This window comes from Salvelinus sp. IW2-2015, unplaced genomic scaffold, assembly GCF_002910315.2.
Source record: "Salvelinus sp. IW2-2015 unplaced genomic scaffold, ASM291031v2 Un_scaffold537, whole genome shotgun sequence".
In the NCBI taxonomy this organism is placed as follows: Eukaryota; Metazoa; Chordata; class Actinopteri; order Salmoniformes; family Salmonidae; genus Salvelinus; species Salvelinus sp. IW2-2015.
In genome coordinates, this window is record NW_019942569.1 from 14,409 (window position 1) to 29,615 (window position 15,207).

At 44.0% G+C, this 15,207-nt stretch overlaps 2 protein-coding genes across 2 annotated transcripts in view; both read right to left on the bottom strand.

The window, feature by feature from the left end:
* LOC112068460 (serine/threonine-protein phosphatase with EF-hands 2-like) overlaps positions 1-842 on the bottom strand; it is a 5,642-nt gene extending 4,800 nt beyond the window's left edge. The window contains exon 1 of the mRNA XM_070438163.1: positions 786-842. Coding sequence (XP_070294264.1) covers positions 786-842 — 57 coding nt within the window. The remainder of the gene's footprint in view (positions 1-785) is intronic.
* Positions 843-12,185: 11,343 nt separating this feature from the next.
* fancf (FA complementation group F) lies at positions 12,186-14,580 on the bottom strand. Its single transcript, XM_070438173.1, has one exon. The coding sequence runs from the start codon at positions 13,996-13,998 to the stop codon at positions 12,919-12,921; it is 1,080 nt and encodes a 359-aa protein (XP_070294274.1). The 5' UTR covers positions 13,999-14,580; the 3' UTR covers positions 12,186-12,918.
* Between the last annotated feature and the right edge of the window lie 627 nt (positions 14,581-15,207).

The window sequence follows — 15,207 nt, forward strand, 5'->3', positions numbered from 1 at the left end:
AGAGAGAGAAAGAGAGAGAAGAGGAGAGAGAGATGGAAAGGGAGAGATGGAGAGAGAGAGAGAGAGAGATGGAGAGAGATAGAGAGAGAGAGATGGAGAGAGATGGAGAGAGATGGAGAGAGAGAGGGTGCGAGAGATGGAAAGGGAGAGAAAGAGAGAGAGAGGGAGCGAGAGAGAGAGATAGAGAGAGAGAGAGAGAGAGAGAGAGATGGAGAGAGATAGAGAGAGAGGATGATGGAGAGAGATAGAGAGAGAGAGATGGAGAGAGATAGGAGAAGAGAGATGGAGAGAGATAGAGAGAGAGAGAGAGATGGAGAGAGATGGAGAGAGAGAGAGGTTGCGAGAGATGGAAAGGAGAGAAAGAGAGAGAGAGGAGAGAGAGAGATAGAGAGAGATAGAGAGAGAGAGAGAGAGAGAGATGGAGAGAGAGATAGAGAGAGAGAGATGGAGAGAGATAGAGATAGAGAGATGGAGAGAGAGAGAGAGATAGAGGGTGCGAGAGATGAAATGAACTGTGAAAAGAGGTGAGAAGGAGAACCTTCGAGCGTCAGCCCCTTACATAGCTGTGGTGATAATGAAGTGGTGCAACATGGCGTTCTGAGGTAGAGCGAGTCATACTATACTGTAGGTCTACTTTAATAGAGGCTGGCATTACTTCTTCTGGGAGTCACAATAATCTTGTGATGTGTTAGGCTAGCCCTCCTTTTTCCCTCAATTCCCAAATTCAAAGGTATTATTGTGAGTAATATGTGCTATTAAGCTGTGAACACAATCACTGTGTTTACCATGATGCCGACTGTCAATACTTTCAATAGACAGGAGACGTTTGACGATGATGTCATCGTTATCTCACACCAATCGATTTGATACGGTCGATTCCTCCTCACAGAGAGATGGGATCACGTCTAGTTTGTTCTAACCTTGATATCTGCTGTTGGGGATTTGGATCTTTTGTCCCATATATATACATACAGATGCATTCTGGGGAGGCAGTGTAGACTTAGTATCTATTTTATATATCAGCCCTTAGAGTCTATAATGTTTTCATATATTCTATTCTTATGTATTATCAATGAAGGCAATGTTTTCTCTCGGTCAGATTCAATTTGGGAAACAAATGTGGCGAGAGATGCTTCGGGGCGTTCTGTGAGGAGAGGTGGGGGGGGGTGGGGGGTGGGGGGGTTGAAGGGTGTGAGAGGGCTGTACGGTGGGGGTTGAAGGATAGTATTCATTAAAACTAAACCCCAGTCCCCATCTGGTGGTTTGAATAGAGAGCCCACCATGGGGGGGGTGCGGGGTGAGGGACGTCCCTGGGCCCCTTGACAGGCACGTGCCTAAGCTGCTCCAGACGGTCCTCTCTTTGTGTTGTGTGTGTGTGTGTGTGTGTGTGTGTGTGTGTGTGTGTGTGTGTGTGTGTGTGTGTGTGTGGTTGTGTGTGTGTGTGTGTGTGTGTGTGTGTGTGGTGTGTGTGTGTGTGTGTGTGCTCAGTGTCAGATTGGATGGGCAGAGAGTGCCCACAACACAACTGTGTCCCTCCATAGTCTCAACCAATCTGCAGACTGAACTTAAGACCTGGTCTAGCATGAATACAGAGGTGCATCATCCCAAATGGCACCCTATTCCCTATTTAGTGGACTACTTTTGACCAGAGCCATAGGGTGCAGTGTAGTACGTAGCCATATAAAGGAGGAGGTAGTAGTCTATCTAATGATATAGTATCCACTGCAGAATTATGTTCTACATCAGAGTCAGACTTGGTGAGCTGCTCATGCTGTAGTTGAGAAATACTATTTTGGGAAATCGTGAAGATGAGGGGGGGGAGGGACTGAGGACTGTGAATCCTTGGATAAAATGATTATCTCGGAAGTGTGTGAATAATTTACGCCGGTCTGTGGATTGGTTTCTGGGGTAACTGAAAATCAAACAGATCGTCAGCTCTCCCCTTTCTGTCTGCTGAAAAAAGCAAGCCTATTGTGATGTCATAAGGCCTTACTGCATCGGTAATGTTCACGGAGCCGAATGCATCATAATATGACGTCATAAATATATGACTTGTACTCCATCACTGGTTTCTATGGAGACCTAAATGAATAATATTGGTTGCATCCTTATATTCGGCAAACGCTTTCAATGCTTTGCTCCAATTGCTTTCAGAGAGTGTCGAATGAGTTTTTGTCTATAGCTTTTTCCTTGTACAAAAACTCTGCTCAGATGGGTCAAGCTCAGAGCCCAACTGCCCCTAAAAACAACGTGAGCATGTAAAAGAGAGAGAAGATGTATAGAAGATGACGAAGATGATGAAGAAGAAAAGATGCATCAATAGTGGCTGCCTTCGCTCTGTTGTCAGCTGCTCTCATGTTGCAGTCGCTCATGTCAGCTGCTCTCAAGTGCTTGAATCGCAGCTGCTCTCATGTTGTCAGCAGCTTTAATGTTGTAAGCTGCTCTCATAGTTTCAGTGCTCTCATGTTGTCAGCCGCTCTCATGTTGTCAGCTTCTTCATGTTGTACTGCTCTCATGTTGTCAGCTGCTCTATGTTGTCAGCTGCTCTCATGTTGTCAGCTGCTCTCATGCTGTCAGCTGCTCTCATGCTGGTCAGCTGCTCTCATGCTGTCAGCTGCTCTCATGCTGTCAGCTGCTCTCATGTTGTCTGCTCTCATGTTATCAAGCCCTCTCATGTTGTCAGCTGCTCTCTGTTGTCAGCCGCTCTGTGTCAGCTGCTCTCATGTTTGTCAGGCTGCTCTCATGTTGTCAGCTGCTCTCATGTTGTCAGCTGCTCTCATGTTGTCAGCCGCTCTCATGTGTCAGCTGCTCTCATGTTGTCAGCTGCTCTCATGTTGTCAGCTTCTCTCATGTTGTCAGCTGCTCTCATGTTTATCAGCTGCTCTCATGTTGTCAGCTGCTCTCATGTTGTCGCTTCTCTCATGTTGTCAGCTTCTCTCATGTTATCAGCTGCTCTCATGTTGTCCGCTTCTCTCAGTTTGTCCGCTTCTCTCATGTTTCAGCTGCTCTATGTTGTCAGCTGCTCTCATTGTTGTCAGCTGCTCTCATGTTGTCGCGCTTCTCTCATGTTGTCGCTTCTCTGCATGTTGTCAAGCGCTGCTCTCATGTTGTCAGCTGCTCTCATGTTGTCAGCTCTCTCGTTATCAGCTTCTCTCATGTTGCTCAGCTTCTCTCATGTTATCTCAGCGTGTCTCTGCATTCTCTCTTTTCAGCTGCTCTCATGTTGTCACTGCTCTCATCTTGTCGCTTCTCTATGTTGTCTCGCTGTCTTCCACGGTCCATGTTGTCAGCTGCCCTCTCTCCTGTTGTCAGCCGCTCATGTTTGTCAGCTGCTCTCTATGTTCTCATAGCTGCTTCATGTTGTCAGCCCTCTCATGTTGTCAGCTGCTCTCATTGTCTCTGTTCAGCTGCTCTCATGCTGTCAGCTGCTCTCATGTTGTCAGCTGCTCTCATGCGTCAGCTGCTCTCATGTTGTCAAGCTGCTCTTGTTTGTCAGCTGCTCTCATGTGTCATCCGCTCTCATGTTGTCAGCCGCTCTCATGTTGTCAGCCGCTCTCATGCTGTCATCTGCTCTCATGTTGTCAGCTGCTCTCATGCTGTCAGCTGCTCTCATGTTGTCAGCTGCTCTCATGTTGTCAGCTGCTCTCATGTTGTCAGCTGCTCTCATGTTGTCAGCTGCTCTCATGCTGTCAGCTGCTCTCATGTTGTCAGCTGCTCTCATGCTGTCAGCTGCTTTCATGTTGTCAGCTGCTCTCATGTTGTCAGCTGCTCTCATGTTGTCTGCTCTCATGTATCAGCTGCTCTCATGCTGTCAGCTGCTCTCATGTTGTCTCTCTCATGTTATCAGCTGCTCTCATGCTGTCTGCTCTCATGTTGTAGCCCTCTCAGCCTGCTCTCATGTTTCAGCTGCTCTCATGCTGTCAGCTGCTCTCATGTTGTCTAGCTGCTCTCATGTTGTCAGCTGCTCTCATGTTGTCAGCTGCTCTCATGTTGTCAGCTGCTCTCATGTTGTCAGCGCTCTCAGTCGTCAGCTCTCATGTTGTCAGCCTCTCATGGTCAGCGCTCTCATGTCAGCTGCTCTCATGTTCAGCTGCTCTCATGTGTCAGCTGCTCCGTCAGTCTAGCTGCTCTCATATTGTCAGTGTCTTCATGCTCCAGCTTGCTTCATGCAGGTTGGCCTCATGTTGTCACTGCGCTCACTGCGCGCTCTCTGTTATTCATGCAGCTCAGTCGCGCCATTGTCGCGTATCACTGAGTTTGCTCTCAGCTGCACTCATGTTCAGCTGTCTCATGTTGCTCTCTGTTGTCAAGCCTCTCATGTTGTCAGCGCGCTCTCATGTTGTCTGCTCTCATGTTATCAGCTGCTCTCATGTTGTCAGCTGCTCTCAATGTTGTCAGTAACCATGTTAATCAGCTGCGTCTCATGTTGTCAGCTGCTCTCATGTTGTCAGCCTCTGCATGTGCTATGGCCGTCTCTCATGTATCGCTGCTCTCATGTTGTCACTGCTCTCATGTTGTCAGCTTCTCTCATGTTGTCAGCTGCTCTCATGTTGTTCAGCTGCTCTCATGTTGTCAGCTGCTCTCAATGTTGTCAGCTTCTCTCATGTTGTCAGCTGCTCTCATGTTATCAGCTGCTCTCATGTTGTCAGCTGCTCCTCATGTTGTCAGCGCTTCTGTCTCATGTTATCAGCTGCTCTCATGTTGTCAGCTGCTCTCATGTTGTCAGCTGCTCTCATGTTTGTCAGCTTCTCTCATGTTGTCAGCTGCTCTCATGTTATCAGCTGCTCTCATGTTGTCAGCTGTTCTCATGTTGTCAGCTGCTCTCATTTATCAGCTGCTTCTCATGTTGCTCTCATCTCTCTCCTTCTTTCTCTCTCCATCTCTTCTGCACAGTATAGCACATAGCTGACAGAACAAGGTAGCAGCCATGGTGATGATTAGTGTGTTGAAGAGGAGCTGTCTCTCTCTGATTCACACCAGGACACACACCAATGAAAGTGTGTAAAGCCAAGGCCAAACATCACAGAATCACTGCCACACATTGGCTGCACTTATACAGGCAGCCCAATTCTGATTTTATTTCCCACTAATTGGTCCTTTGATCGATCAGTTCAGCTCTTTTGCCAATTATTGGGCACAATAACAAAATGTCTATGTAAACACAGCCATTAACATCCACGTGTATAACAACGGTTGGTAGTCAATAAGTTTCAGCCAGCCTGGCTCAATTTATTTTGACTGAACATTTTTCCGTGTTGGAGATGAGTATTGTTTTGGTTGCGCTCGTTCCAGGGGGATGAGAGTTTTAGAAACGGACATTATTTTACCCCTGTTTTTCAAAACGTCCGAGTTTTCGGCAGCTATATAAAAAAAAGATCAAATTTAAAAAAGCAATATATATATATTTACAAAAGAAAGTGATATATATATATATTTACAAAAAATAAGTGGATGTCTTTGTCTTGTGTTTTATGATTGACAGCCAGTTTATATTGGAGAAAGTGACGCATTTAAGTAGCGATGCATTTAAGTTAATTATGTTGTGAGATGGAAGTTGTTTTCTGTTAGCGGTGAGCAAACTTGTCCAACAAAAATATAGGATATATTTGTTGTCTTAAGGGGTTGGTGGCACCTCATTAAGTCAGTATGTGTTACACCTGTGCTGGTTGCCGTCTCGTTAGTGGGAAGGTGTTTCATCTGTGCTAGCCCAGGTGCTATTTGAGAGTGGCTGGCCCAGTGCTCCGGTTGTCTTGATAGATGCAGCTTGTTAAACACATTTAGTTGTCTCTCCTTATTTTGATTTCGAGACAAACAATCCTTTATCGGATTAAATCTTTCGTCACCTTTTTGGTTTGCTTCCTGTCTTTAAGTTTGGTGTGGGTTTTTCTTTTGTTTGCGTCTTAGTGGGCAAATTTAATGGGCGCTCGTGGTAGGTGTCTTTCGGGTCCCAGTTGTTGTTGCGATGTAACTTTCAGACACCCCATGAGTGGCTTTTCAGAACCTTTCCTAAAATCCCACCTGTTTCATTTTGGTTGTTGTTAATGACTCTTTGTTAGGTTCCCCCTTATGTTTGAGTGACAATTTTKGGTTTTCTTRCTGGGGAACGTAACAAAATATAGCAGTGAACTCAAAGACCACATATACAGATATCCCCAACATAACAATGAGATTGCAAAAATCAGCCTGTCCAATTGATTGCTTATAAATGATAAGCCTGTCCAATTTATTGCTCATAAATGACTTGTAAAGTGAGGAGCAGGTGAAAACGCTATAGGAAACACACTGGGTTTCTGTTACCAGCTCCGTACATATGTTCCTCATAAAGGTGTTAATAAATTGCTTGTGTAACCGCTGCTCCAGACTCACTGACCCTTGTCTCTTCCGTCTCGTCTCTTGCTTTTTCAGTGGCGTGTTCAACGAGCCATGGCCATGTTGGCGTTTCCCTCCACACCCCGTCCGTGCCTGTCAGTAATCCGCTGGCTGTTATGTCACACACCAGCCATTGTTCTGGGTTTGATTGAAGAGGCCTGATCTGACTAATTGATCCCAGAGCAGCAGAGGTGATCTGACACACACATGGGAGGTGGGATTTGTGTGTGTGAGGGGGGTCTGTGTGTGTGTGTCACGAGGGCCAGCYAACCAGCTGTGTAGAATCGAGGGTGGGGGCCCAGTTTAGCCTACTGGTGAGGAAGAGAAGGCACACTGCTGACATATTGTGTGTGTGTAAGAGGGAGAGAGAGAAGGCGAGGGGAGAGAGTGAGATTATTTGAATAATCTTTTCCATAAAGAATTTGCTTATATGCGGAGTTCACATTTTCTACATAATTAAAGGTACATATCAGAAGAATGTTGGATCTTTCTGTTTCTGTCTTTCTCAGTGTCTCGTGAAATGAAACTGATATACTGTACATGGTTTCCATGGAGACAAAACAGTAAACGATCCGGAAACAAGACGGGCAGATTACTAAACTAAATTTATAGACAAAATGTGTAATAATCTACATAAATAAATATGAAAMAAGGCATGATTGCTTATTGACATCACAAGCCTATGTGATCTTGTTCGGTGCTATAAACCTGCCAGGGTGGCTATCAGTGACGGTTGGTGCCGTTTAAGATGGAGGACATTTTTTATTTTTATTTTWTGAACATGGCCTTATTTCTATTACAGCATATTGGATGACTGTCATTCATATTCAATTCACCCAGTTCAATGTAACATCAATAGGTTTAGGCTACTAGTTGATACTCTAATTTTCCCTTCATCATGAAGTTGCTACAACCTAGCCTGTGAATGAACGTTTACAATGTAGGTGCACACAGGTTGAGAGAAATTTGAGTAATCAAGGTGACAGACATTGACACATTCAAAATGGCACACTCCTCTGGCCTGCATCTAGCTGATCTGGGGTGTAATCACTAGTGGCGCAGCGGTCTAAAGGCACTGCATCTCAGTGCAAGAGGCATCACTACAGTCCCTGGTTTGAATCCAGGCTGTATCACATCCGGCCGTGATTCGGAGTCCAATAGGGCGGCACACAATTGTCCCAGCGTCGTCCAGGTTTGGCCGGGGTAGGCTGTTATTGTAAATAAGAATTTCTTCTTAACTGACTTGCCTAGTTAAATAAAGGTTAAATAAAAAAATAAAATTAATTAATTAATTCATTAATTAAACAAGAGTTTCTATTGGATAAATTCAGGTCTGTTTATCCTCGTTTCGTTCCAATTGCTTCCGTTCAAGAAATATTTTTCAACAGAATCGGCAGAATGAATACACTCCTGATCACGCGTAAACACTTCACTTTCATAGCAGCCACATACAAACAGCATGATCACTTTGATCGTTGTATAATTCCTTCTCGTATCTATGCATTCTCCTCCTCTCACATTTTCCGTTCCCTTGTGGACACATCAGGCAAAAAAACCTTTCCAAGCCAAACCTTTATACCATAACCACTACCGGCTACACACAGCCTACATCGTTGTCACCATATTAGCTAACGTCATAGTCAACATAGCTAACGCTTTAGTAAACCTGATACAATCATGCAGTACARTGTACAGTCAGCAAGCAGTTTAGCAGTTACACCTGTGGCAATAAATTTATAAAACCAAAAGCTTGTTAGAGTTCTAGTTTTGGATAGCCGTAGCCACAAAGCATCTCTCTCTGTTTGAGCCGGGTGTTTGAGTAGGCTAAACTAGCTAGTTGCATTGGTTAGCTCAGTAAGTGAATGTGTAAAAAAAAACTTTAAAAAACTACGAAACATAACTAGCTCTCTCTCTGTCTCTAGCTTCTCCATTTTTGAAGAAATTAATTTGTTCAAAACATTTCAACTATTGTCTTTCTCTTTGAGACAACTACTCACCACATTTTATGCACTGCAGTGCTAGCTAGCTGTAGCTTATGCTTTCAGTACTAGATTCATTCTCTGATTCTTTGATTGGGTGAATAACATGTCAGTTCATGCTGCAAGAGCTCTGATAGGTTGGAGGATGTCCTCTGGAAGTTGTCATGATTACTATGTAAGTCTATGGAAGGGGGTGAGAACCATGAGCCTCCTAGGTTTTGTATTGAATGTACCAAGASKAKGACTGAAGCTAGCTGTCCTCYGGCRAAACCATGGTGCTACCCTACAGAGTGCTGTTGAGGCTACTGTTGACCTTCATTGCAAAACAGTKTGTTTTAATCAATTATTTGGTGACGTGAACACATTTAGTATAGTTTTATACTATAGATATTTATGTTTCATTCTTTTTATTTTTATGAAATTCACTAAGTAGGATGGTCCTGCCCTGCCTCCTCTGAGGAGCCTCCACCGGTGGCTATGAGGGCCTATGTTGGCCAGCCTGTGAGACAGTCTAATTGTTATTCAGTGTCACTCGAGTCGACAAACAGTCTTGCTACCCGTACTATCACAGAGAGTTATGGAAATACATMATCCTAAATTCACTGACAATTTCCTTTATCAGTTAGTTTAACATTGATTTGTGTTGTGCACTGATTCAGCTACAGGACCAAATATAACAACAGAAACATACATACATATAAATAAATATTGCACAATAAAATTTAGATTTTAGATTCCCACAAAATGTGAGACTGTTCAGGGTTCGTAATTATATTTTCAAAAGGAATTTGCTAGTCGGGAGCTCAGACTATAMAATAGATGTACACTGAACAAAAATAAAACGCAACATTCAATAATTAAAAATATTTTACTGAGTTACAGTTCATAGAAGGAAATCAGTCCATTTAAATAAATAAATTAGGACCTAATCTATGGATTTCACATGACTGGGGAATACAGATATGCATCTGTTGGTCACAGATACGAGGATCAGAAAACCAGTCAGTATCTGGTGTGACCACAATTTGTCTCATGCAGSGCGACACATCTCCTTTGCATAGAGTTGATCAGGCTGTTGATTGTGGCCTGTGGAATGTTGTCCCACTCCTAAGGGCTGTACGAAGTTGCGGGATATTGGCGGGACCTGGAACACGCTGTCGTACACGTCGATCTAGAGCATCCCAAACATGCTCAATGGGTCGTGACATGTCTGGTGAGTATGCAAGCCATCGAAGAACTGGCACATTTTTAGCTTCCAGGAAATGTGTACAGATCCTTGCGACATGGGGCCATACATTATCATGCTGAAACATGAGGTGATGGCGGCGAATGAATGGCATGACAACGGGCCTCAGTATCTCATCACGATATCTCTGTGCAGTCAAATTACCATAGATAAAATGCAATTGTGTTCATTGTCCATAGCTTATGCCTGTCCATACCATAACCCCACCACCACCATKGGGCACAACGTTGACATCAACAAACCACATCTACACGATGGCATGTACACTGTCTGCCATATGCCCGGTAGAGTTGAAACTGGGATTCATCGCTTCTCCACACATGGTCTGCGGTTGTGAGGCCGGTTGGACATACTGCCAAATTCTCTAAAACGATGTTGTTTGCGGCTTATGGTAGATAAATTAACGTTCAATTAGCTGGCAACATCTCTGGTGGACATTCCTGCCAGTCAGCATGCCAATTGCACACTCCCACATCAGTGGCATTGTGTTGTGTGACAAAACTGCACATTTTAGCGTGGCCTTTTATTGTCCCCAGCACAAGGTGCACCTGTGTAATGATCATGCATRCTATTTAATCAGTTTATTGATATGCCACACCTGTCAGGTGGATGGATTGTCTTGGCAAAGGAGAAATGCTCACTAACAGGGATGTAAACAAATTTCTGCACAACATTTTTGAGAATAAGCTTTTTGTGCGTATGGAACATTTCTGGGATCTTTTATTTCAGCTGATGAAACATGGGACCAACACTTTGCATGTTGCGTTTATATTTTTCCTCAGTATATTTTCACACATCAGAACCTCTAGAATCATCAAAGACAGGACGACCTTAGAACCTCATCTTAGCTCTCCTCCTCCTCCTCCTCCTCCTCTCCAAACTGCTCTGATAGTGAATGAGAGGCACGGGTCCTTGTGTCCCTGGGGACTCATTTGGAAGGCGCACAACATCCTCTCTCTGGCCTTCAGAGTTCAAGCAGTGGTTGCCTGGGCAACGTGTGACGCTACCATCTGTCACTCCTGCTCATTGAGATTTGGATTTCATTAACTAGCTCATTCTGATGTTGGACATACTGCCAAGCAGTAGAATCAGATTAAAATACACCTTATGGAAGAGCGGGGACTGTGAAGAGACACACATGTGCACACAAGCGCTAGCAAACGCACTCTATACACACGTACATTGTAATATTGTTGTTCGTTGGTATTATACATTTCGCATTGTAGATATGTAGTGCTGTAATAATGTTATGTTGTACTATTTTATCTTTTGTTTAAAATGTAATTTAAGCATCTTAATGTGTTTGGGGCCCAGGAAGAGTAGCTGCTGCCTTGGCAGGAACTAATGGGGATCCATAATAAACCCCAGGAAGAGTAGCTTCTGCCTTGGCAGCAGCTGATGGGGATCCATAATAAACCACAGGAAGAGTAGCTTCTGCCTTGGCATCCAAGCAGCTGATGGGATCCATAATAAAACCCCAGGAAGACTAGCTGCTGCCTTGGCAGGAACTAATGGGGATCCATAATAAACCACAGGAAGAGTAGCTTCTGCCTTGGCAGCAGCTGATGGGGATCCATAATAAACCACAGGAAGAGTAGCTCTGCCTTGGCAGCAGCTGATGGGGATCCATCATAAACCCCAGGAAGACTAGCTGCTGCCTTGGCAAGGAACTAATGGGGATCCATAATAAACCACAGGAAGAGTAGCTTCTGCCTTGGCAGCAGCTGTGGGGATCCATAATAAACCACAGGAAGAGTAGCTTCTGCCTTGGCAGACAGCTGATGAGGGATCCATAATAAACCACAGGAAGAGTAGCTTCTGCCTTGACAGCAGCTGATGGGGATCCATAATAACCACAGGAAGAGTAGCTTCTGCCTTGGCAGGAACTAATGGGATCCATAATAAACCCCAGGAAGTAGCTTCTGCCTTGACAGCAGCTGATGGGGATCCATAATAAACCCCAGGAAGAGTAGCTTCTGCCTTGGCAGGAACTAATGGGGATCCATAATAAACCCCAGGAAGAGTAGCTTCTGCCTTGGCAGCAGCTGATGGGGATCCTAATAAATACAAATGTTTCAGTAGCTCAGTTTGTCCCAAAAAAAAAAGGGAGATGACAGTATTATTGCACACTTGAAATAAAAATACAAACATTTGTTTAATGAAATTCCTCTTTATTCTGTTATTGATACAAACGTATATGAATGTATTAGCACAAAAACATGTATCCTTTAACAAAATATATTTAAATTAATTGTATCTAACGAGGCCAAAGTTCCTCATTTGTCCAACGAACACTGACTGCCAATGACAGAATACTGATGAGGCTACACATGGCTTTGTTCTGCTCAAGAGAGGGTAAATCCATTTCAATTCACTTTTTGACAGCTTTCATAAAAATTAAAAATTAAATTCCATACATGTTTGCCCATGGAGGAAGTGGTCAGAAAGTACATTTTTGGACCTGAATGCCAAAAACATTCAGGAGATAAAAGGTGATCAAAGTTGACCTATTCTGCATACCCCACCATACAATGAGACATCCATGTCTTCATCACTGGAAAAGATAAACGGTTGAGTTTGATTTCATTTAAAAAAGCTTACAAACAGGGTTGTCAAACTGTTTTATAGATTTTTTTTTAACCTTTAACGTCAATTTACTAAAAGCAAGTAAACTAAATTTTTATTTTTTATTTGTTGTGTCACTCTGTATTCAAGAGCACGTTGTGTCACTCTGTATTCAAGAGCACGTTGTGTCACTCTGTATTCAAGAGCACGTTGTGTCACTCTGTATTCAAGAGCATGTTGTGTCACTCTGTATTCAAGAGCATGTTTGTCACTCTGTTTCAAGAGCATGTTGTGTCACTCTGTATTCAAGAGCATGTTGTGTCACTCTGTATTCAAGAGCATGTTGTGTCACTCTGTATTCAAGAGCACGTTGTTGTCTCAACTGATGGCAACAGACTATGTTTTACACGTTTTTAGATAACTAACATTTCAGACCTTGTTCAGCTCAGAGAGGAGGTCACCCCAAACACTCAGACCTTGTTCAGCTCTGAGAGGAGGTCACCCAAAAACACTCAGACCTTGTTGAGCTCTGAGAGGGAGGTCACCCCAAACACTCAGACCTTGTTCAGCTCTGAGAGGAAGTCACCCCAAACACTCAGACCTTGTTCAGCTCTGAGAGGAGGTCACCCAAACACTCAGAGCCTTGTTGAGCTCTGAGAGGAGGTCACCCCAAACACTCAGACCTTGTTCAGCTCTGAGAGGAGGTCACCCCAAACACTCAGACCTTGTTCAGCTCAGAGAGGAGGTCACCCCAAACACTCAGACCTTGTTCAGCTCAGAGAGGAGGTCACCCCAAACACTCAGACCTCCAACATCAAAGTCCCCATCGGCAACCTTCAGTTCTGTCAGCTCTCTCTCAACGTCCTCCTTTGTTGACGGACAAGCCCCTAGTAACGACCTATAATGGTCAGACAGTGTCTTGAACGACACCCCGTCGGTGGTATACATTTGAACCCACTCTCCTTCTCCCAAGTCATACTCCAACTGTGACCCCCATTGCTTCAACATGTCACGGTAGGTCACTCTAAATCTCAYGGACTGCTGGTAGAGGTCCATCAAAAGTCCAATAGGCAACGTGGAACACATATGCTGGAGTAAACTATGGTGTTGCCGGAGCCAAGCCAGGATAAAGTCTAATGAAACTCCTTCAGAAGCCATTTTTGTTGTTGTTGTTGTTGTTGCTGCCGTTGTTGCTGTTTTGTTGTTTTTCCTTGACCGGAGAGTAGCAGCAACGACTCCTGAGAAGATTTCATTTTCACCACAGGTTTGTAAGATGTTGTCCAATAACTTCTCTGCTAGGCCCACCTTGGACACGCCAGAAGCTGGAGAGAGCAGGGTATCCAATATCTCCATCAGTGTCATGCCTATCACGTCAACAYCAGGACCAGGAAAGGACGTACTGCGTTTCAAATAAATGGCGCTTAAAACTTTACGTGCCGATTTCACTTCTATGAACTCAGTGCAATGACCGGTGGCGTCCTTAGATTTTCCTMCAACCGTTCTAGTGTCGAAAAGTAGTTTGATGACTGAGCTCGGAACAGCGGCGTTGTTTAGTAAYCCCACAAGCAGCAAGTGTTGACACTGCGACAGGTCAGAAAACGTGATGTCCGTATACCCCTGAAAAGTTGTTCGTAAACTTTCGTTTGTCACCTGTAGTTGTTTTTCCAAGATGTCCCTGACGGTTGGATTTGCATGGAACCGTGTGTAGACGTGTTCGCAGTACTGAGTCCATTGGAAGGCTCTGTCCAGGGTTTGTTTGTCCCACCGCTGCACCGTCTCTGTCTGCGACACCGCGAGTAGCTCCATGGTCCGCTCCAAGTTCTTTACAACAGCCTCCATGTGACGCTGCGATCTGCTCTCAGAACATTTGGACGTGAGTTTGAAAACGTTAAAATGACGCCTGAAATTACTCCAAAAGGTTGTTTGGAAAAGTCACTTTGGTGTTTTAAGTTACTTCTTTTCTCCGTGTCCTCTTCTCTTTCCCCCCCACCAGTTGATGTTGTGAAGTGAACTTCCGGGTACGCGAGCGCGTCACAGTCACTTCAAAATAAAAGTTCTCAAGATAAAAGTTGTGTAAATCATAAAACCTGGCGAATAGAACAAATGTATTGTCCTTCGAGAAAATATTTCTCCCGTTTGAGTTTCACCATCTTTTTTTTTTCTGAATTGGCGAATATGTGTAGATTGTAGAAGAAGAACAAGTACATCGACTCTTGTCACTGTATTGTGTTATAGTCATTTATAATCGAGCAATTGCAATACATAAAATTGCACAGTGGCTGGGCCAATTAATGCTCTTCTCCTTCAGCATCTATCTAATTACAATCTTGCGCACGAACGAGTTTCTCAAATGTCAGATTAGAGAGAGAATGAAAGGAGGAGGGAATGCAGCATAACATTCCCTCCCCGTCAGTCCAGTATGACTGATCAAAAACTCCCCTCCTATCGGCAATGCAGCACTAGGCTCCACAAAAAAGATCMTCGACAGATTGAGAGACAGAGATATGCTATGCATTGCCCGAATCTACCCCGGGCCACTGTTTTCGGCGACAGAGCGGAGGGTAGATGAGCGATGGTGAAAAGCACGGAGGAGCTTAGACACTGCACGAGAGGACAGTGACAGTCCGGACAGAATAGTTGCTTTGCATAGGGTGAGTGGAAGATGCACCGGGACTGTTGATTGCATGCCTCTAATTGGTCTAGTAGGGTTGTTTTTGTACGATTTATACTGTATGCTTTATCCGCAAATATATTATTGCATTTGTTGTGAAGTTGTTACATATTTAGAATAAATCAGAATCAAATGATACGATTTCAATCACTTATTCAACAATACTTCTATTGTTATTTCTATAGATAAAACCCCCAGAGTTTTAGGAAAAAGCTTGGTTATAGCAAGGATGGGCAACTCCAGTCCTCAGGGGCCTGATTGGTGAGGTCACACTTCTCCCCCAGCTGAAGTTAACACACCTGACTCCAATAATCAACTAATCATGATATTCTGTTTATTCTGCAACAGTTGCCCATCCCTGGCCTATAGCCATGGGC